General features: G+C 44.8%; 1 protein-coding gene across 2 annotated transcripts in view; it reads left to right on the plus strand.

The window, feature by feature from the left end:
• Nucleotides 1-22,601, plus strand: part of iqsec3a (IQ motif and Sec7 domain ArfGEF 3a) — a 41,688-nt gene that overhangs the window by 16,247 nt on the left and 2,840 nt on the right. For both annotated transcript variants that reach the window (XM_086022932.1, XM_086022934.1), the window contains exons 4-13: nt 2,784-3,943; nt 8,734-8,895; nt 10,608-10,730; nt 14,311-14,477; nt 15,668-15,807; nt 18,702-18,827; nt 19,955-20,054; nt 20,133-20,291; nt 20,559-20,648; nt 20,808-20,851. In XM_086022932.1, coding sequence (XP_085879058.1) covers nt 2,784-3,943; nt 8,734-8,895; nt 10,608-10,730; nt 14,311-14,477; nt 15,668-15,807; nt 18,702-18,827; nt 19,955-20,054; nt 20,133-20,291; nt 20,559-20,648; nt 20,808-20,851 — 2,271 coding nt within the window. The remainder of the gene's footprint in view (nt 1-2,783; nt 3,944-8,733; nt 8,896-10,607; nt 10,731-14,310; nt 14,478-15,667; nt 15,808-18,701; nt 18,828-19,954; nt 20,055-20,132; nt 20,292-20,558; nt 20,649-20,807; nt 20,852-22,601) is intronic.

Raw genomic sequence — 22,601 nt, forward strand, 5'->3', positions numbered from 1 at the left:
CAGAAAACTCATACCATAGTCCATCTCCATTTCCCGGACCATCATCAGTCATTTGCCTTGTATTGTTTTATGTCCATCGACTAACCCAGCATCCCCCCGAGATCTCCATGCAGGTAAGGAAACAGAATTAGTTCCACTTGAACACAACACTGACATAAATGTTGTTTCAGTGACGTGCCCGCTTTACGTCTTACTTTTGCGCCAAGGAAACTTGCTGTTTGAGACTCTGTAGTAGAACTGTCTTTTTTACGCCGTCGCCACGACAACAGAGACGTAGATTGCTCCCATCGATCTCCTGTCTGTAGAGAGAAGTGTGCGTGGAATGGATGCATCCTCCGATCAATGCGGAACTAATTGGAAGTGCAGGGCGATACCTTGATTGCGGTGCAGTAACCTCATGATTGACTATCAATTTGTGCGCAGTTTGCGTAAACACGTAGAAAATTATGTTTTACCCATGTGGACCTGACCGTGACGGAGGTAATTCTGAAAAGAAACGCATACGTTTGATTGAAATCTGGCACCAAAGTAAGAGGCAATAAATATCCAACAGGGTCAGAGGTCACATTCCTTGGAAGGCATCCTTTCTTGGCAAACGCACAGCGTGACAGGTTGATGTTAAAAAGTATCTCACATTCTTAGTCATGACACTCCCTTTTCTGAATTAGTTACCGACCCTCCGAGAGGTAGATTGTTGCCAAAGATTCATCAGCAAAACAATGACGTCAGCTCTTTAATTATCGTCTCGGCTTGGCATGGGAACGTTAGTTGTGTCGCGTCCCACTTCTCGCCGTTGCGTAATCAGCTCGTTAATCATGCAGATGTTTCTCCGCTTTGAGACATTTGCATGAGCGCGAGCGCAGCTAATGACCCCTCGATTCTCCTCCTGGATATGCGCTTGGTTCCCAGTCCATCTTGTGTGTGTCGTGACACCCAATACTTGTAAGCGATGATTCATGGCGGAGTGCTTTGGTGTTTTGTAACACTACTTGACCTTCAGTTGTATTCAAAACACTTTTACGAAGTAGCTTATTCATCAAAACCATCCGTCACTACCTGGCGCCCAGATAAGTCCGAGCTAGTTGAGAAGCACGGAAGGACTCGAGCTTTAAATGATCCATAATCATTGTGAACTTCCTACAACCTCGCTTTTCTTGCAATTATCTTCCACCCGAGTAGCTTTGAAGTCCCTTCAAAATATTCACATGTCCCTTTTATCCTCCCATATACGTATCCTTTGAAAATGTAGTGTTTACTTCCCCCTTATAGCTTAGTTTAGTGTGCGGAATGCCCGGGTTGAATCTGCCCTTCAAAATCGATTGAGCGAGCCTGGCCGGTGGCAACGCAGATCTGCAGATTAATCTCTCTCCATCGGCGCTTAGCGAAGTGATCAGGACTCCAGGTGACTGCCTGCGACTGAAGCGGAGGGGCATCGTTCTTGTCTTTCTCTTCCTATGTCCTCCCCACTGCACCGTTCCCGTGTCATTTTGTCGTCTTTGTCTGCGGGAATAGTCTTAATTTGCCGAGTCTAAATGCCAGGCTAGTTTTAATCCTCTTTCCTACCTTCCCGGTGGCTGTAATTCCGAGTGTGTCAGACAGGCACAAAGAGAGCAGCGCGTCCTCAAATGCTTTCTTCAAAATCCCTGACCCAGCTTACGCAGAGGCCAAAACAGGCATGAAAACCGGCAACATTTAATCAAACGACTTTTATATTTTATTCAGTCAAGGGCACCTCTCCAGAGTTTCTTTGGGGATGAGGGACCCTTTTGCAAATAGCTTGTAAAACTTTGGGGTTTGTTTTGATGCCTTACTACATCATTCAGCAAAAAGTATAACCGTGGTTAAAGACAACCGGAGCGCTCTTTGACCGAATTAAAAGGAGAAGAGTAGTCAGTCTTTCACACAACAAGCATCTCTATCTTCTTAATGACACATTATTTCTGTTATTCTTATTGTACACAGCTTTCGAGTATGTTTAGTGTGCGAACTCGATTATCTCTGAATGCCAAAACCTCCTCCACTTGTAGCTTTAACGAGGTTCAGAGCAGCAACAGAAGTATAATCGTCCATTAATTCTGAACAAGGACAAGGGTTGGTGGGGGTTTCAAAAGATGTGCGGTGCGCATTGTGACTTGCCAAGATAACAGCTCGCACTTGAGTGTTTCCAGAGATACACATGCCTTGATTGTTCCGGCTATGCACGGAGGTTTCATCAAGTGTTTGAATGTCCGCCAGACAGCGGAGCAGCTACATGGCATCTATCAGTTTCCCACAGACTTTCAGCCATATTTCACAGGCAAGATTAGCGGCGCATTCACTTTCAGACAATTAAAGCACCTCTCTGCGGAGTTGACGGAGATTAGGAGTTGTGTTTGCGGAGAAAATGAGCGCTTTGTCCAAATGCTGTGAGTCGGCTGCATGTTTGTTTTTCATGAGGTCAAAGCAGACTGTTGGTGAAAGATCAGTCCAAGTCTGTGGCTTCATGACCTCTCAGTTTCACCATTCGTGTACCCATCCACAGGGTGCCCTTAATTTTCACGGCCCAGCTCCATTCATTCTGACCCTTTCTTGATATTCATCTTCAACGCCCCACCAAGACTCTATACCATCAACGGTGTCAGCAATGATGTTCATCGTCACTGTCCCCATTTGGCCGCAGTTACCGGACATCATTATAGCTTGGAGCGTAGAAAGGATTGTCTTCTTGTTTTTTTTACCCTTGACATATCCCTGTCTTGTGTTCATCAGTCATCAATTTATCTCCTCTCTATCCTTCTTTCCAGATCGAAATGCTAGAGCACAAATACGGCGGCCACCTCATTTCCCGCCGCGCCGCCTGCAAGATCCAGACCGCCTTCCGCCAGTATCAGCTCAGCAAGAACTTTGAGAAGATCCGCAACTCACTGCTGGAGAGTCGTCTGCCACGCCGCATCTCCCTGCGCAAGGTGCGCATGCAGAACACTGAGGGCTTCTCGGCTGAACGGGCCCTGGCAGAAGGCTGCAACTTGGCGGGCATCCCTCTGGTGCGGTCGCCGTCGCTGCCTGCCACGGTGGGCGGCAGCCTGACCGACCTGGAGGACTCCTTCACCGAGCAAGTACAGTCCCTAGCAAAGTCCATAGACGATGCGCTCAGCAACTGGAGCCTGAAGACCATGTGCTCGCTGCAAGAAGCCGGCGCTTATCAGTTCAGTGCAACAGCAGGCGGAGGAGAGGGATGCGGCGTGGGAGAGTCGTCCATTCATCAAGCCCCGCTGGACCCCGGCGACCTGTCCAAAAGCGCCAGCAAGCTCATGATGGCCTTCCGGGACGTGACGGTTCAAATCGACAGCCAGAACTTCCGCGTTTCGTCTTCCGTCATGGAGTCAGTTACCCTGGGCAGTTGCGCCCAGCAAGAAGGTGCTGCAGCCATCGCAACTAACTCCACTCCTCAGTCCATCCCGCCTGAAGAACCTCCCTCTCCCCCATCAGCTGAGCTCATTGATCCTCCTCCACCCCCTCAAGAGCACCCACCTCTCCCAGAAATAGACTTATGTGATCAGGATATGGAGTTCCCCGCACCCCCTCCCAGTGAAGAAGAGCTAAGCGGGGAGGACCTTCCACCCTCAACCCCCCTGGACAAAATAGCTCCCCAGCAGGAGGCCGCGGTGGTGGCGCCGCCTCCGCCGGAGCCCCCGAAACCTCCCCCGCCTGTGTCCGAGCCGCTCCGATTGACCCCGAGCGGCTCGGAGACGGCTGACAACAGCTCGGAGCAGATGAGCAGCAGCAGCGCGTCCACGGAGGCCCGCTCCACGTCGGAGGCCTCCTCCAAAGAGGCTCTGCAGGCCATGATCCTTAGCCTGCCGCGCTACCACTGCGAGAACCCCGCCAGCTGCAAGTCACCCACGCTGTCCACTGACGTCATGCGGAAACGCCTCTACCGCATTGGCCTCAACCTCTTCAATGTGTGAGTAACCCCTCCTGTACTTCAGTAGATTTTTCCGGTAAACTGCAGAAGATATCTGTACTTTTTACACCGTAGATAGAGAGAGGTAAAGTCAACTGTGATTGATGTATTCAGATTTTGGCATCTTGAGGAAAAAACAGGGACAGTAGAGTCATGTCTAGTTAAGTGCAGACTTCTGTCTCCCCTGGTAACCACTGCTTCATAATTCTCAGTTAGAGAGCTTCCCCCTTCTAAAAGAGCTCAAGCCTTTGCACGGATGGGAACGCAGCGCGGATTAGGGTCATGCAATTTTTCTTAGAAGTCTCTTAAAGTGTCTGCTGTCCATTTCATTTCACATCTGCGACTGAAAGGGAAAATAGGCAGCAAGCGGTCGGACGGTAAGACTCGTGATAGTCGAGAGCAAAGTGGTTCTCGCGTGCCGGCGATAGACCTGGGAGACGGGGTGTTGCCATGGCGACAAGAGTGCACGGGGGCTGAACGCGGTGATGCGGCGGAGGCGCCCGCATGAAACGTGTCACGCTCCGTTGGTTTGGAGGCAGTAAAGTTTGTCGGGCAACCTGTCCACTTGCCCCTTCATTAGGTACACCTTGTATTTCTACTGTAGCAAAATGTGTTTGTTTGTTCCCTTATTAAGATCAAAAGTTTTCACAATTATTAACACTCTTTAATTTTTATTTTGATTTAGTTGATTTACACGGATATCTAACTACAGATGAGTGTGATCCCATTATAATGTGTGGGTGTACCTAATGTTACGGTCAGATTAGCTGTCTCGCAAATCAAATCGGATTAAATAAAACGTAAATCCAGAAACTATATGCAAAAGGATAAACTTGTCATTAGTGGTCGTCGCTATGCAATTCAGGATGTAATTTGAGACTCCTTTGGCGACACGTGGCTCATCACCTCCGGCTCGAAATGTTAACGTCCCCATCCTTGGCTGTTGTGTTGTCACGGCAACATGTCTGTCAAAGCTCCTTGTCGAGATGGATCCTCCGGGAGCGACGACAAGATTTCACAGCGATATTGCCCCAATTAAGGCTCCTCACGCAAATCTGGAAGAGGCAATAAAAAAATGTGACGGTAAAGCCGATTAACTTGTGCTTCGCAAGCGTGACGCTTGGAACAAGAGATGCGGGAGGAGGCAGGAGGAGTGTCATAAATAGCGAGGGGTTTACACACTTTAGAATATTAACATTTAGCAATTCATGGGGAATAGAGGTGAGCCATTCATCTATCCATTTTTAACAAAACAGGTTTTCTCAAAGGTATCTAACGTAACTGTCATGACTCATTATTAGGGATGTAACGATTCACTCAAGCCCCGATTCGATTCGATTTTTAAAAAATTGTGCACGAGTCTGGTGATGTCAGGCGCAAAAGCATAATTTAATCTACACATTCAAAATGTGTCATGCATCTGGAATGAAAAAATGTTTCAAGAGATCATTTTCTAGATGAATTGACTCGATTTTCGATGAATTAGGACGAATTGATTTTAAATCGATTTTCCATTTATCTTTACATCCCTACTCATTATTGTCTAAAAGCATCCAGAATTTCAATCTTGACGTGACTGAATGTTGAGCGGAGCATAAACCAATACGAGGTGAAGATTCTCAGCTCGCAACCTCGGATAAACTTAGCATCACCCCAACATACAAAGATTCTTAGTCTCTCAGTCGAGGTAAGGAATTACAATTAGAATCTTTTTTTGTCTTATAACGCTTGAGCATACTTCCTTGACACCAACAATTTTCCTATGAGCCAGGGCTTTGGCATGATCTTTTGGCGTCTTATGATATTACAGAAAATGCAAAAGAAATGTGTTTTTCCAAGACAATGTAGCACTTTTCACTGGTGCAGAGCCATTTTAAATGCAAATACAGATCGTATCAAGGGGTAAAACAGTTTGATTGGCAGCTGGTTCATGTCCCCTTGATCTGTTGGACACATTTTAAAAAGGTCATGGAGAAGTGTACACACTTGTGTAATGATGAATAATGCGCTGTGTGTTTAAGGGGAATAAGGTGACGGAGAGTCTGTTTGCGGTCTAAAGATAAGCACGTTTTTAATCAATTGGCTGCGAGGGAGGAGAGCACTGGGACAGTAAAGAGGCAAATCATGCTCCGGGCTTATTAGTTTCACCACACTCCCCTCTAATAACGGTAACGGGGTGTCCATCTTAAGCAGGCCCGCGAGCTTCGGGCCAACCTCGTCTCTTTTTCGACGACGCAGGCCAATAAAAGCTCGTCAGTGGTCGTCAATCAAATTGCTCCCCTCACTTTTATGCATGCGTACCAATTCAGTTCTCACTAGAAATGGTACCCGGAAGATGTAAAACCTTTATCAAGAACTCTTAAAGCTTATACTTAGGTTAATATCTTTTGGAATGTTAGCATACCAAATGCTAGTAGAAATGTGACAAGATTTCCCCAAAATGACAGTCTGGTTGGAATGGCCACTTGAACCTTACTAAAACACACCAATAAGTTTGTGAATTGGACGATGGGTTCCGGAGAAATTGAGTTTTTTGTGTTAAAAAAATGCCCTTTTTGGGGAGTTGTGTGTTAACGGCGATAGATAATCTGGCCCAAAAACGCCTTTAAATACAGGAAACGATTTTTGATTCAAAGAGCAGTGTGGGCAGTAGAAAAGGTCAAGTACTTCAGCAGCCAATTGTTTTTTTTAGTGAATTTATTTGTTATGGAGGACTTTAGATGCATTTGAAGTTTATTTTAGAAAATTCCGCCAAAACGGCAGCCATTTTTCACCCCGCTACTTCTAGCGGGTTAGCATTTGATCAATTCTCAAATCGAATAGAAGCTTGTCGTTTGTGTTAATTTTTTTATCGTATTTTTATATGCTAGCGTAGGAGTAGTAGTAGGAGGAGGCTGACGTTAGGGTGACACATTGCGTTTCACGTGTGACATTTACTGCTCCTTTAATTGCCCTTTTCCCCCTACTCAAGTTGTGCTGATTCAACATCTGAGTGGGCAACGATAAAGTCAGAAAAAACATTGTGATGAATCACCATCAGATAAACGATAATAACACAAAGTACTTTGCAGAGGGCCGCTGTGGGCTTTCTTTTTACACGGCACAACGGAAAATGTAATGCACAAGTACTGTACATTTAAAGTTAAAATGTGAATTAATGCTAATTATAACAAAATAGTCAGCAAAGGAGTACAGCATTTTGTAATTGTTTCTTTACAACCGGTATACGTGTTCACAAATCTTGCATCAACATCCTGTCCCCCCTTCCGCCGTGTTAAAGACCCTGAGAGTAATCGCAATCGCCTGCATCCAGATGGTGAGCCGGGCAAAGCTAGTTTTCTCACGAAATGTAACACGGTGACCCTCGGCACACTCTTTTGGATGTTCACACGGGAATTTGGTTTAAAAAAATGTCCAAAAGCCCGAGTAGTAGCTTTGAAATGATGGCTAAATGTAGTCGGGGTATAAGTGATGCTGGAAAATGTATCGACCATATAATGTATCAGAATGAGTTCACCGGAATATTCCAAATAGCTCATGGTGTGATGCAGCGATCACAATATTGATCACTTTGCCAAGATTGTCTCACCCTCATTCTGCGCCACTTATCCCCGATTCGTCTCAAATTTGCCACCCCCCGTCCATTTGCCGTCGCAAATGATATTCAGCGTGTGAGATTGGCGCGCGTGTTGGGAAAACATCAAGTAATCTGCCAAATTCGCTCAGCGACACGACAGCCGTCAGGAGAGTGGGCGAGCAGATGCTTTCAGAGCCGGGATCGCCAGCTAGCTCATGCTGCCATTTGCTCACATCTACTGTCTGGTTCTCTCTCAGCCTCCCCCTTGCCCTTTATCCCTCCCTACTCCTGACCATCTAGCATCACCTAGCTAAACCCATTAGCCGCACAGGCGCGCTGTTACATAAAAGGAGAACACAGAGGGAGGGTGACGGCATTCACGCGCTAGTCTCCCTGGAGCATCTCGCCTTCTCTCCTCTCCATGTGTCTTATAGCTTTACAAAAACAGCGGACACTGGGAATTTTAACCATTTGACCTACATTTTCAGGAATAACATCATCAAAAAGTCAAATAAGAATCTCAAACCTTGGTTTTCTCTCTTGGCTAGTTGCTAATGCTAACCACCATGTCTCACTATCGAAATAAACAGAAGCGTTTTTTGGCAATGTATTAATAACAGTTGCAGTACAGCCGTTTGGTACAATAGAAATACATGAAAACCAACAAATCAAATGCACATGCAGGGTTCGGGTTTTATTTGTAATTCAGTGATTCTCTGTCATACCACTAGAGAGTGCCCACGTACCACTCATGGTACTAGTACTACCGTAAAATCTCATGATTTACACGCACCCCCCATGTAGAATACCCGCCCCCCCAAATTACCCTTAAAAATCCATTTTTTCTTTGTACCCGTGTATAATACGGTCCCCAGATTTGCTTACATTTTTATTGTCAGAGTGAATAATATGAATGAATAACAATTCAAAACATACCAATTAAGTGTAAATGCTTTTAAATCAAGGTTGAATGTTCTTTCCCCATACCTATGATTAAGGTCTTTCAAAGTAAGTCACGTTTTAGAAAATCTTGCACTGTACACACTTTTACTAAGCTAATTTGTATTGAGTCACTTTGCTTTTAAATCTTGTTAACTGTGTTTGTAACCGTTTTTAAATGTGTGTGAAGCATATTGACTTGTGTTGTGTAGAAATTCGGGATAAATCATTGCGCCAAGCTAAGACGCATCTTAATCTCCCTCATCTTCGCCAGGAATCCAGACAAGGGCCTCCAGTTCCTGATCTCGCGTGGCTTCATCCCAGACACGCCCATTGGCGTGGCCCACTTCCTGCTGCAGAGGAAGGGTCTGAGTCGGCAGATGATAGGCGAGTTCCTGGGCAACAGCAAGAAGCCCTTCAATAGGGACGTCCTCGAGTGAGTGGACGCCTCCGTATGAGCTCGCCTCCGTTGCCACGGGGATGTAAATCTCACACAAGCAAACATTTGCATTTAAATGACCGCTTTTCATTTGAGTTGCTTCGCTCATTTTCGCATCGCTGTAATGGCCGCTTTGACATGGTGACACATCAAATTATTTGGATGAGATCTGGGAAAAGAGGACAGAAGATGCTACTCATTCACAGTCTATTGACCAATTTGTCTTTTGCTGAACTGTGTCCAGCGAGAGGACGTTTGACCTCGAATGTGTCCCCTGCGGCGTGACGGCGATGCTTCATTCCCCGCACGTCTCCTTACGCATATACTACGCATATTAAAATGTCACAAAGTCAATTAAGCCAAATTGTGGTCATGGATTTGGCCCGCAGGACTAGTTCCACTGATGGATGTTGAGCAGTAGGATTCTTGTCTGGTTGCAGCCCCGCGGTCGTCTACTCATTCTCTGCTCACAATACGCTTCCATCTGGCGCCGTGTAGCTTTTTATGCGTTGCCGTGCCGCCTGCCCGACTGCCTGCTTCGTAAAAACGGACGTTTTTAAGGCCCGACAGCTGCGCCCTGCCCTCTGTGGTTGTGTATGTAGCGACATGTTCGGAATGTGTGAGAGTGTGTTTGTGTGTGCGTTTGGTGGTGGGCGGGCTGTAAAGCATCCTGTCTGATGTTAGAGGAGGAATGACGGCCCGGGAGGAAGTGACAGGAGCCGTCACGAGGAGTCCATCCAAGTCGCTTAGCCTTAATATATATATACATATTAATTATGGCTGTCAAAGTTAAAGCATTAACTATGGAGATTAATTTAAATTTCATAACGCACTAAAAAAGATTAACTCAGTTAACTCTGTTTTATTCACTTCCTGTAACAGCTGACTCTGCTCACTGTGCAGCCAAACTTTGAGGAGAGTCACTATTACAAAGACGGACTTTTATGTAGATTTACTTTTAAAAAGTTGCTCAACGGCTCGTTGGAGAAATCCAAAATAATTTGCACACTTTGAACAGCCAAATTCAAATACCATATTAGTTGGACGTCTTTGGTGTATGGTATCATATTCAAGGATCAAAGAGAGCTATTAGAACAGTCTTTGAATCTAAATATACTTTTTTTTTTAAGATTTTACTCAAGTAAAGCTTTTTTCAAGCTTTGTAAAAAATTGTAGTTGAAAAATGCGATTAATCGCGATCAATTATGGAAAGTTTTGCGATTGATTTGTAAAAAAAATTGTAATTGCTTGACAGCACTAATATGAATAAAACAAACATGAGAAAATACATACAAATATATAAAATGAATTAAAAATACATGCGTAAAAGCACAAGAAAAAAATCGCAAATGAGTTCTAAAGTCCATTAAAACTTCCTTCCAAACCTCATTTCACCTGAACCAATTTGTATCCAGCTTCCTGTGAACTCATGTCACAAACTTTTTTTTTTCTTTCTTTTTTTTAATTAAGGTAATTAAGATTTAGTTGTCAGGTGCGAGGAGGATTTTCCGCTCGGGGAGATTTCCACATGTTTGCTCGCCAGCTGCATCTTCATCCTCCATTCCTTATTCCTCCATTCCTCCTCATCTGCGTGCGAGTGTTGAATTAGAGAGCCCTTATCTCCAGTCTACATCCCCCGGGTTCATCGATCCCGTCGTGCTCATGCACACTTATTACGTTTGGCTTACTTTGCGCCTCTAACTCAACAGCTGCGTGGTGGATGAGATGGATTTCTCGGGTATGGAGCTGGACGATGCGCTGAGGAAATTCCAGGCCCACATTCGTGTCCAGGGAGAAGCCCAGAAGGTGGAACGTCTCATTGAGGCTTTCAGGTAATTAGGAAGTGATTTGCAGATTTTTCAACTGTTCTGTTGCTAGGATATGAATGTTTTTTTGTCTGTACCTCGCTTGTTCAGTCGGCAAGGTGTCTGGTTGAAACGTCAGACAAGAACATAAACTGTTGGACTTGTAAATTAGTAAAATATGGGCTGGGATAGTAAGTTCTAAGACGCGCTTCATGGGTTTGTTTTTAAAGAAGTATATTTTCATTTGAACACTTTTATTCCATTTTGTAACATTTATGTTGTTATTATTATTTGATCGTTTATTGTGTTTTGTATTTTAACTCATTCCCTGCCATTGACGAATTTACTTGTCTTTTCACAGTCCAGCCATCCAATCCCAGGAACCTATTTATATTTTTTTCAATTTTTTTCAAACGTAAGGGTAAAAGAGGATCTGAAAATGTCTGGCAGTCTAAAAACAGTTAGCGTATACTTAAAACAGTTGGGTCAAAAATAACCAAATATGGGGCAAAAAGGAGCTTACACAACATTTTGGGTTATTTGACCCAAAAAGTTTGGTCAGATAAATAACCCACACACAAAAAAAATAAACAAAAAAAACCAAACTATATTTAGATTGGTCTAGCAAAGCAACCCCATTTTTTTTTGATTGGGAGGTGTGTTATTCCTTTGACCCAACTCTTTGGCTTGAATTAACAACCCGATATTTTGATATTTCGATATTTCGATATTCGATATTCGATATTTAGTATCACTTTGTTCCAGCTGTGGTTGTTGTTTTTTTTTTAAAGTGCTGTAAAAATAAAGTGGAGTTGAGTAAAGTCCATTTTTGGTAATCAAGAAAAATCCAAGCTTTGATAGATAATATGAAAAATAATCAAATAAAAATGTATATATATAGATATTATTATTTTTTTAACTAAAAAAAAAATAATAATAATTTCTTACATTTTGCATCAGAAAATACAGAAAAATAGACGCTCCAATGTGAGTCTGGCAAATGTGTGTTGGATCTTTCCTCTTCCCCATCACAGTTGCAAAATAAACACAAGTTGACGCCGTCTGGCATCTCTGTGCTCAACAGCCACCTGTCACAGTTGCCTGAGGTGCACGACAAGGAGGTAAACAAAAAGTGTGGCTAGGGACCTTGGCACCGGCAATGCCCGGGCATCTGCGTGTTAGAGCAGAGGCGTGAGAGCGGAACAAACCTGAGGGGGGGTGGGAAGGATTGAAAAGGGCACAAAAACAAAAGAGGGTGGAGGGTTTATAAATAACCAGCGTTACGTAACGTCCACTGGCACTTCATGTCCCCCCCTCAACCCTCTCCCTTACCTCCCCTGCTGAGATCAGAAGCGCCTCCGAAAACAAGCGGGGGGGGGGACATGAAGGCATCTCACAAAAATCGTGGAGGGCATGGGAAGCAGCAGCAGCAGCCTCACCGTTTGCTGCGTCAGTGGACAAAATGAATGAACAAAATGGCGCTGCTCATGTGTACACTGTCTATTTGCATAATGTAACATCCCCGAAAAAGGCTTAGTCACGCTGCGTTTCCTACGAAATAATAGATACAGTAGTGCCTTGAGATACAAGTTCAATTCGCTCCGTGGGCACGCTTGAAATTCAAAATACTTTAATGTCAAATCATCTTTCCCCACTAAAATGAATGGAAATGCTATTAATCCGTTCCAACCTCCCAAAAAACACCAACAAAAATGTGTGTAATGTGTTTTTGATTAGGAATTTGGCACTCTATAATATTGTATTTTATAAAAAGGCAGTAATGACAGACGGCTATACTGTATAGTGAGCCGCTCTCGGTTCCTCAGTAAACTGCAATAATATTAGTCGTTCTTCGCAGAAGATGAAGAATATATTCCTGTGAGTGTTCAATTATCTGTCTACATGTGTCATTCTACCATTTGTGTTCAAATATCCACGGCTTGAAAGGTTATAACACTGCGACACTTATGCTATTCATCAGTCCGTCTCCGGTGTTTACCACTCTGTTTTATCCCTAAGCTAGCTCTACTAACTTAATTCAACTCAATTGTATTTCTAGAGACAACCACAGCTGTACATAAAATTAAAAATGACAATAATATTGATAATACAATAATAGATATCTGAAGAAAATATTTTTGCACCATTAGGCACACCGTATTATTAGGTGCAACATCAATGAACGGTCTATTTTAATACATTTTTATACATAAGGCGCACCGGCTTATAAGGCACATTATCTTTGTGAAAGTAGTTCATTCTAATTGTCATTCTAAATTTTTTTGCCACATTAAAAGACACACGTTAAAAAAAACGGCTAGCCCAGCTCCTGTATGTGCATATTTGCAGAATACTAATACGAGCGTATAAGTCCTACGGAGACTTCACGCAGCTCAACAGGCCCATAAAACCTTGTGACGGGCTCGGTGCGCAAACGATGACTGCTCAAATGATCTATTACACACCACACACATTTCATTCCTTACTTGCTGTCTGATTCCTCATACACCGTTGTACTGTTGTATTATTTATCCGCGAGCCGGGGAATGTTCATACTTTCTGCATCTGACTGAAATAATATCTTTCCACCGGGTGCACACACACACACAATCTTTGAGACTGTGCATTTTCTTATGACGCACTATTGGTCGACTATATTTGGTGATGACTGACTTCGAATGTTGTGGTGCTCCGGTATGATGCGCATTTATGCTCTCCGAGTTGTGCACGTACTGTACATAAAAGCTTCCGCGTGTTTAACTACAGACGAGGACCCAGTGGAGCACTGCGTGATGCATGATGCGTTCAACCCGGTAGGACAAATGTGTTTTAAAGCTACAGAGAGGAATATTTGAGCATCACACAAAGTCAAATTAAAGCAATAAATCCTGACTAGCTTTCATCTGCTTCCACGATATTCTAATACTATTCATCTTTTGAATGGTGTGAGACAATTTTTCTTCTTATAGTGCAATTTCGGAGCGAGTCGAGCATTCGCGCTAATGATGTAGCGCGCTAATTGTGTGAATTCCACGCGACGCATTCCTACTTGGGCTACGAAAAAAAATATTGGAATGTGTCATTGTTGTCTTTCTGTTTGTTGTTTACACTTAATCTTCATGCGCCAGCTCAAGGTTACATAGGCGGCGTGTTTGTGCAAATATAATTGTGTGCATATAAATATTCATGTGGATTGAAAATAATGAGCTTTTTCTTACAAAAAACGGATCTTAGCTCATTCACTGCCAGACATTTTCAGACCCTCTTTTACATTAAAGTTTGAAAAAATTTTGAAAAATATATAAATAAATTCCCGGGATTAAATGTGAAAAAGACGAGTAAATTTGTCAATGGCAGTCAATGAGTTAAGTAGGGCTGCGGCTATTGAATGTTTTTAGAATTGATTGTTCTATCAATTAATTGAGTAATCGGGCCAAAATTGATTTTGCCATATTAAAAGGTGAGGCCTGGCCTGGTGAGTGACGTGGGAGTCAACAAATGAGCTGTTAGCCAGTTTACGTCTTGACTGCCTGGGCTATTTGTGGCCATAGCGGCTTGTGTATTTGATGTCAGATTTATATCCGTCCATATTCGTGCCTCCTTGCAGCCAGCGCTACTGCATGTGCAACCCCGATGTGGTGCAGCAGTTCCACAACCCTGACACCATCTTCATCCTGGCTTTCGCCATCATTCTGCTCAACACCGACATGTACAGCCCCAACATCAAGCCCGACCGCAAGATGCTGCTGGAGGACTTCATACGCAACCTCCGAGGTACGCAACAAAAACGCCGATCAATCAGGCCCGCGGGAGGTCGATGCGCACCAACTTCAGTAAATTCATCCAGACGGCGTGCGGCGATTACATCAAGCCGGAAAATCAATCCCGGCATTTTACGCAAATGAAAATATGCCATGCCGTCCCAGCTGCTCTATTTGTCTTTGGAGTTTTTTGTGTCATCTCTCCATCCACTACCCTTGTTATTAATCTCATTTTGGGGATGGAGCCCCCCCACCTCGGTTGATTAATTTTCTCAGTTTGGAGGCTGCCATAATTTGAGCCAATCAGCCGAGCCTTCAACAGACCTAATTGGCGTTTTAAAACTTGATTCGAGGTGAGCAGGGAGTATCGCAGCATCTGTCAGCTTGAGAACGTGCCCGGCTACGGCCTTGACCCGTGCTGCGTTCAGGTGTAAACCCCTCGCTGGGCTATTAACCTCCACTCCCATGACCCCATGTCAACATTAAATGGAGACAAGCAGAGGTTGAATAAAGGACAGGTGACGAGAAGGAGGAGGAGTGTTTTTCTCTTGAATTTTTTTTAAAACACATTTCTGTCAAAATAATAAGCGAGATCAAACATTGAGAGCAACTGTTGAATGTTTGGCTAGTTGTTGCGTAGTGGGAAAGCCCCGTGATGAGAGGGTGGTAAGGATGTAACGATTCACTCAAGCCCCGATTCGATTCGATTGAATTTTCGATTTTCGGTTCCCGATTTTCGATTCGATTTTTAAAAAATTGCTACCATGCTTGTCTCTGTGCACTGATATGTTTCTGCAGCCATCCACAAACGCAATACGAAAATGATTTCCAATACATCATTTTCTAGATGAATTGAATCAACTCGATTTTCAATTAATCGAATCGATTAATCAATTAATCGGGGCGATTAATCGTAACATCCCTATCCGATGGGGTGTATTCCAACCAGATATACTGTATGTTGGCATGAAAAAGATGAGATAAATTAGCCACCGTTTTTCTAGGTTGATGGTATTTGATTGTCAGGTAACAGTTGAGCAGGGCGTGGTTTCAGCTAATTCTGTGGACACGCCCACAACATTTGAGGGTGGAGAGGAAGGCTTGATTTGTCATGATTTTTGAAGCCTCATTCTAGCTGACTTCTTTTTTTTTTTTTTTAATCATCATGTGTGTGTCATCAACATTTGCCCCCCACTTTCTCAGGCGTGGACGACGGGGCGGACATCCCCCGCGACATGGTGGTGGGCATCTACGAGAGAATCCAGATGAGAGAACTGCGCTCCAACGAGGACCACGTCACCTACGTCTCCAAGGTGGAACAATCCATCGTGGGCATGAAAACGGTGAGGAGACAAAATTCCCTCCCCCTTATCCGCGTCTTGCTCTATGCCTCGTTTCTTGGACAACAACCATCGGGCGGCGCGGTAGTCGAGCGCCGGACGACGATTTATCACAAGTGGCGACACTCGCGCACTCTCCATGCCAAGTCAGTCATTATTCACGGCCTTATCACTATCACCTAGCTTAAGTAGCGTTAGCGGAGCGCATTTGTTATCCATTAGAAAGCAATGAGTACCTCGAACTCGTTAGGCCAGCGCCATCCGTCATTAGGCGCTGCTCGCGGCGGAATGCTTCCCGGCCATTTTAGGTGAAAAGTTTTCAATGCTTTTAGAGCCTGAATAGCTGCATGTATGTGCGCCGCTTTTGTGTCCAAGCACAATTGAACTAAGAGTGTTTTTTGCTCTGTAAACCCGGTGGATGATGATGATGATTTCACGTTAAGTGTTTTTGCGGTACGCCCTCAATGCGGCAAGGTCTTCTTTTATTCGGAGCAAAACATTTCTTTAGCCCATGCACTAGGGATGTAACGAGTAATCTAAAAGCGATTTAAAAAAGGTTCGTCCTGATTAATCGGTTAATCGATTCGATTAATCGAAAATCGAGTTGATCGAATTCATCTAGAAAATAATGTCTTGAAACGTTTTTTCATTTTAGTTGCATAGCGTATTTTGAATGCGTGGATCAAATGATGCTTTTGCGCCAAACATTCATTGCGTGTCGCGTTTGTGGATGGCTGCAGAACCACGCTAGTGCACAGAGACAAGCGGTGGCAATTTTTAAAAAATCGAATCGATTCGAAAATCGGGAACTGAAAATCGAATCGAATCGGGGCTCGAGTGAATCGATACATCCCTACCATGCACTCTTGCCTAGCATGCTGATTGGTTTCAAAATCAACCACAACCACAACCTTCTGAACTTTACCCTCCCGTTAGTCACACTCAACAGAGACACGGAGGAAAAAGTTACTCTCGCTCATCTCCTCTCGACTTTCTCGATGACATTGAGACTCCCGATCGCTGCCAATCTCCTCGCCCCCTCCCCCTCCTGTGTTTTTGCCTCCGCCCCCTGCAACTGTGTCAGTGATGGATGGGTAGCCATCGGATGACAGAGGGAGCGTAGTCAGAGCCCCAAATGATGGATCGTTGAGACAGGAAGTGACTCCTCCTGCCCACAAGGAGCTGTCAGCTCCACAATTGGCGAGAGGAAAAGAAAGTTTATTGTGGACTGGCTGCATTGTAGTTTTATTATGATTAGTCAGTCGAGTTTATTTGCATAACCCCTGCTCACCCGCATCCGGGCAAAGAAAACTTCATATACTGTCACTTGCAAACTAATACGGTACGGCTTAATATTTCAGTTTAAATGCGCAACGTTTATGTCCCATTTGTTTGTTTTCGTCAAATTAAAAGTAAACTTCAAATGGAAGTGAGAAATAGGTTGCTCGAAGCGAGCATGTTTTGCATCTTAATAGGTGAACTGTTCGAGTGCGGGAGTCTGCTTTAATAAGTTTTGTGTTCCAAGCATGTGGCAGACTGATATGGTCTCTCAATATCGTGAATTTACACGTATTGCTGATGGGTGCAAAACGTATAAACGGGAGTTCATTGTAATGGCTTTGTCCCTAATGGAAGTTTGGCGGGTATGAATATTTTAAGACTTGATTAAAGCTAAGTCCTCACTGCATCTCAAATATTTGCCGCACCGTAAATACAACATTTGTCTATTTAGGATAAACTCACGGGGGTCGTATAAGTTCCGAATAACACGGTCAGGACACAATGCGGGTTGCATGCTAATGACGCCATGACGTGCCTCTTTTGACATGAGCTGGGATGAAAAAACGGAGGCGAGCGGGAAATGTGCACCATCCCCGCGGTGCCAAGCAGAAGGTTGCGCAAATTATCGGCAGGGGTGCCGACGGAAAATGAAAAGTGGAAATGCCGGGGCGTGTATTCTGATCCGATCACAAATGAGAGCCGGCTGTGCTCGTGACAGCCCTTCCATCGTTTCCTTTTTATCCAAGGATATGATTGGACCACTCCGCCAAGGCAATTTTGTGCAGCCGAGCCTCTGTTGTGATAAACCTTTCCGTGACCCCTTTTAATCGAGCACTGCGACGGGACCCGCGCGGCTCACAATCAACGTGATCGGATTAGAGCAAGGAGAGGAAGCGAGGAAGAAGAAACCGCCCGCTATCACCTTTATGGAAAGATGCAAACTACACATCAGAAAAAAAAATCAGGGGGCCATGTTTGGATTTTGCAAAGAAGTACAACAATTGAAAAATTTGACTCAATTTTGCTGGTCCGTCATCCGTCAGCGGCCAGGATACCCGTCGTTTTTTCGTGACGAACTGATTTGTAATCGTCGGTTAGTCCATCAGAAGTCTGTTGATCCGTCAGCCTTCCCAAAAAACGTCGGATAAAGGGCGGACTACTGTCCGTCAGTGATGGACTGACGGTGAGTGAGGATGAGTGAAAATCCTCTTCCGTCATTCGCCGGTCGTCATTTTTATAAGGCGCCCCGTCATTCGTCTATCGTCAGCAAAACGGGTGTCCGTCACTGATGGACTGAGGAAGAGCTATTATTGTAATGATGAAAATGAATCAGATCCTCATCAAAAATATCTTCCTTGCACTGTGTGTCACGCATCCACATAATCCTGCTAATTATTTTGGGAAAATGGGGTGGGGAAAATAAAAGTTTTTGAAACAACAAAGGTAGCCATCCAGAGACCTGAAATGACTCGTGTTTTTTTTCAAGAAAAATGAATGTCAACCATGCTTCCATCCTGCTAAGTAGCAGAAATGAGCCAAGATCCTTTTTTACAGTAAAGTTAAGTCCCCACGGTGGTGTGCGGGGATTGATTAGTTTTGCCTGAACGTGTCCGCAGGTGCTGTCGGTGCCTCACAGACGACTGGTGTGCTGCAGTCGTCTCTTTGAGGTGACGGACGTCAACAAGGCCCAGAAGCAGGCGGCGCACCAGCGAGAAGTGTTCCTCTTCAACGATCTCATTGTGGTAACTTTCAAAAATATGCCTGGCCAGATTATACCGTTGTGACGTCTTTTAATTCAGACGTCTCTGCGTGTGTTTCTTCTAATAAAGTCGAGCAGGAAAGATCTGTCTTCCCTCACCCTCCCCGCAGAGCAGCCGGAAGGTGCGGCAGTAAAAAAGCGCTTGATTCGGGCCACGGCACAAATCAAAGACTTTGTGTCGGGCATAATTATTATTCTCATTAGGAGTCACGTCGCGGGTTATCGTTTCAAAGGCGTTGAGCAGCCGGCATTATGCAAAAATGCTGATCTCACGCAAAAGGGGAGGACGGAAGTCGTGTCCTCTTAATTGGTGGCTGCGGGGGGGAGGGTAAAAGGCACATTTTGGGGAATTCTTTTTCGTTTTTCATGAAAAGTTAGCAGTGGGGCGAATTCTCACGAGACGTTTGCTGCTCGTATCTGAAAAGTGGCAGGGATGTCGCCACAAAGTCACAATGATTGCAAAAGCTTTGATGCCGAAACCCAATTGTTTTTTTTAAATTGACAAGGTAAAAGGAAAACAAGTTTTAAATGTTAAATGCAAAGTAGCCAATGAAAGTACAATTTGAAATTTAAAAAATTAAAATCGCTTCGCTCCGATTAATCGATTTGATTCATCGAAAAATCGAGTGGATCGAATGATGCTTTTGCGCCAAACATTCATTGCGTATTGCGTTTGTGGATGGCTGCAGAACCACACTAGTGCACAGAGACAAGCACGGTAGCAAATTTCAAAAAATCGAATCGAATCGAAAATCGGGAACTGAAAATCGAATCGAATCGGGGCTCGAGTGAATCGTTACATCCTTAGTAATTGATGATTCTGAGACACAGAAGCAGGAAGTAGTTGCGGTGTGACGCAAGGGTGTGCAACCTGCTAGCGATTAGACGCGGATGAGAAATAAATATTAAAGCACTTTTAATCATGGCAATATTTGGTAAAGAACAGACCATGCCATATTTGGCCAATCAGACGCAAGAAGAAAGTTATTTCTGGAAAAGACCCAACAACAAAAACAGACATACATTTTTTCTATTTTGAATACATTTTTAAAAAGTTTAATTTCTTTCAGTACATTTTTTTTGTTGTTTTTTTTTTGTGTCCATCCATAGATATTGAAGCTTTGTCCAAAGAAGAAGAGTTCGGCGGCCTACACTTTCTGCAAAGCACTGGGCCTTCTCGGAATGCAGTTCCACTTATTTGAGAATGAATGTGAGTCACCGTATCTGCATTTTTTTGACCACACTTAATTGTAATTTTTTTTGAATTTGTCCATTCGGCCCTCATCAGACTACCCTCACGGCATCACCATCCTGTCGCCATTTGGCTCCGACAAGAAGCAGGTGCTCAACTTCTGCGCGCAAAGTGCCGAGGAGCTGCTCAAATTTGTGGAAGACCTAAAGGAGTCCATCGCCGAGGTGTCGGAAATGGAGCAGATACGCATTGAGTGTAAGATTTTTTTTTTTTTTTTTTTACTCCCCAATACTGGGGGACATATAATGGACAATTGAATCCAAAGCGACATTACATAGTCGGCGTGATCGGCGGCGACGTGCAATTAGCATCAACCGTGGCGTTTAATTACCGCGATAAAGAGCCACGCCGTGAGCGGACGGCGCGGGAGGTGCATGTCGACCCCGTGTAACGCCGCCGCGATGATGATGACGATCATGAGGGCGGCGGTGCGTGTCTTATGCTCTCGCTCGCTCACTTCAGGGGAGCTGGAGAAGCAGCAAGGGGCCAAGACGCACCCGATCAACAACGGCACGCAACTGGAGCTGCGGGGAATACACGGCGGCACGTCAGGTAGGTAATAGCATGCTCGACCACGCCGCTTTTAAAACTGAAAAGTATATGTTAGGGTTTTTGGGGAATTTTTGGTCTGGTGGTCTTCCTTGCGATTTTTCTCACGTAAAATACGTGTTACGGCATAACAGCGGCGTTCATGTGACAATGTGGCTTCAGGAAACCAGGAGGTGGAGGACAGAAGTGGACAAAACGCCGTGGAGGTGAGTGCTTAACGACAAGGCCAAGTCCCCTACGACAGGTAAGTGCTCAAGCTAGCGTAGTGAGGAGTAATCAGGATCAATAAAATTATATATACAGGTCTATAAGCATCAAGTAAGAGTGGCGTCCATGGCAAAAGAAAAAAAACACAACAAACGCATTTGGATCCCCTTTTCCCAACTCATCTAAGTTGCCTGGACAAGCGTCTCGTGCAAACGGAAGCCATCTCAACTACATTACCCAGGAGGCTTTGCAGCTAGAGGATGACCTTTTCCCATCCGGCTTCCTTGCGGCAGTGCGCCCCCCGGAGGCGGAGGACACGCACGCACCCTCAAGTTGACATTGAATGTAACTCGGCTCTGTTTTCCTGGTGGCTTAATTAGATATTGAGTTTTTTTTTTTTTTTTTTTTTTTTTTTTTTTGGGGCATCGATTTAAACCCTGTAACGCGAATGACCCGACGTTTGAGATTTCAAACGATCCTCACCGTGCGGGGATTGTCCTCTCGTCCTTCCGCACAGGCTGCGGTAAATGTCGGCGGCTGGTGGGAATGAAACGTTAGCTGTCAAAGCGCATTCGTCCGGGAGAGGAGAGGAAGGGGAGCGGCGGCGGGTGGGGGGTGGGGGCTGTTGCCGGGGGTCCGTCGCCGCAGTGCAGAGTGCAGCTCTTCGGTCTCCATCCAACAGGAAGTTGCCGTGCAAAGTCACCAAACAGCTGCTCGGCGACGATGATGCGATGTGACGAGACGGACAATCGCCTCGTGTTTTCTCGATCCGGTTTTGTGTATCCATTCCGAGCAGCTTGTTGTCGGAAAGTAATAGCAGCTGTCCACCTCGTAAACAAACGAGAGTCATTTACTTTGAACCAGCTCGTCCAAATAGACTAACAGAAGATTAAGACCGGAGCAGCGATAAATATCTTGCGAGTTATTACTCGGAGGGTTCGATAACTGACGAGGAGGAACCAAACGTTGTGATATTGCCCTGAAAAAGTGGAATATTAGCAACCTGCAGATCCAGTCTTGGACCTACCACCGGATTCACCGGAGTCACTCCAAATCATTTGCATTGGAAGATGATCGGAATTTTGTCAAGGGACTACCTCAACCATCTCGGATCAGCCGCTCCAAAATTGCCGGAACACTAGCAGGAACGTCTATTTTCCGGACTGGATATCTTTTATGTTCTTTTCTGAAGACGGATCGAAAAAGTAAGGGTTGGACCGATTAGTCGACTAGTTGAGGAATCGACTTTTCGCATTTAACTATAGCGCTCTGTGGAACAGTGATACAACAATACGATGATTGTGGATGAGGATAGCGGTTAGCATCGCTAGCTTCCGATCAGTGCCCGCCTTTAAAAATTGAACACCAGAGGGACCTCGGCGTGGCGAGCTGAAACGTTATGCTTGATTATGCACGGACAGATCGATTGATTGACTTTCAGCGCGTCATAATCGACTTCCCAAAAAATCTTACGTCCTTCTACCCCGACTTTGGAGCGCAGAGACGAGCTGAGGGAGAAGAAAAGGAATAATGTGACTTGTGCATCGTGCCTTGTTGCTTGTTGGACGTCTTGTGTGCTTCCCCACCTCTTCTACCAACCGCACGTGTTCTGGTTCGCACCCAACCCCTCCCCCCGATGTCCGATGTCCCCCCCGCCCCCCCATTAAGCCACACAGTGGTTTGGAAGGGCGATACAGGTGCCCTCAGTGTCCCCTTTGGAACCACCGGGCTCACCCCCCCCCCCTCCCC

Source organism: Filicampus tigris, chromosome 22 (genome assembly GCF_054856515.1).
Source record: "Filicampus tigris isolate MCC_2025a chromosome 22, RoL_Ftig_1.0, whole genome shotgun sequence".
Lineage (NCBI taxonomy): Eukaryota > Metazoa > Chordata > Actinopteri > Syngnathiformes > Syngnathidae > Filicampus > Filicampus tigris.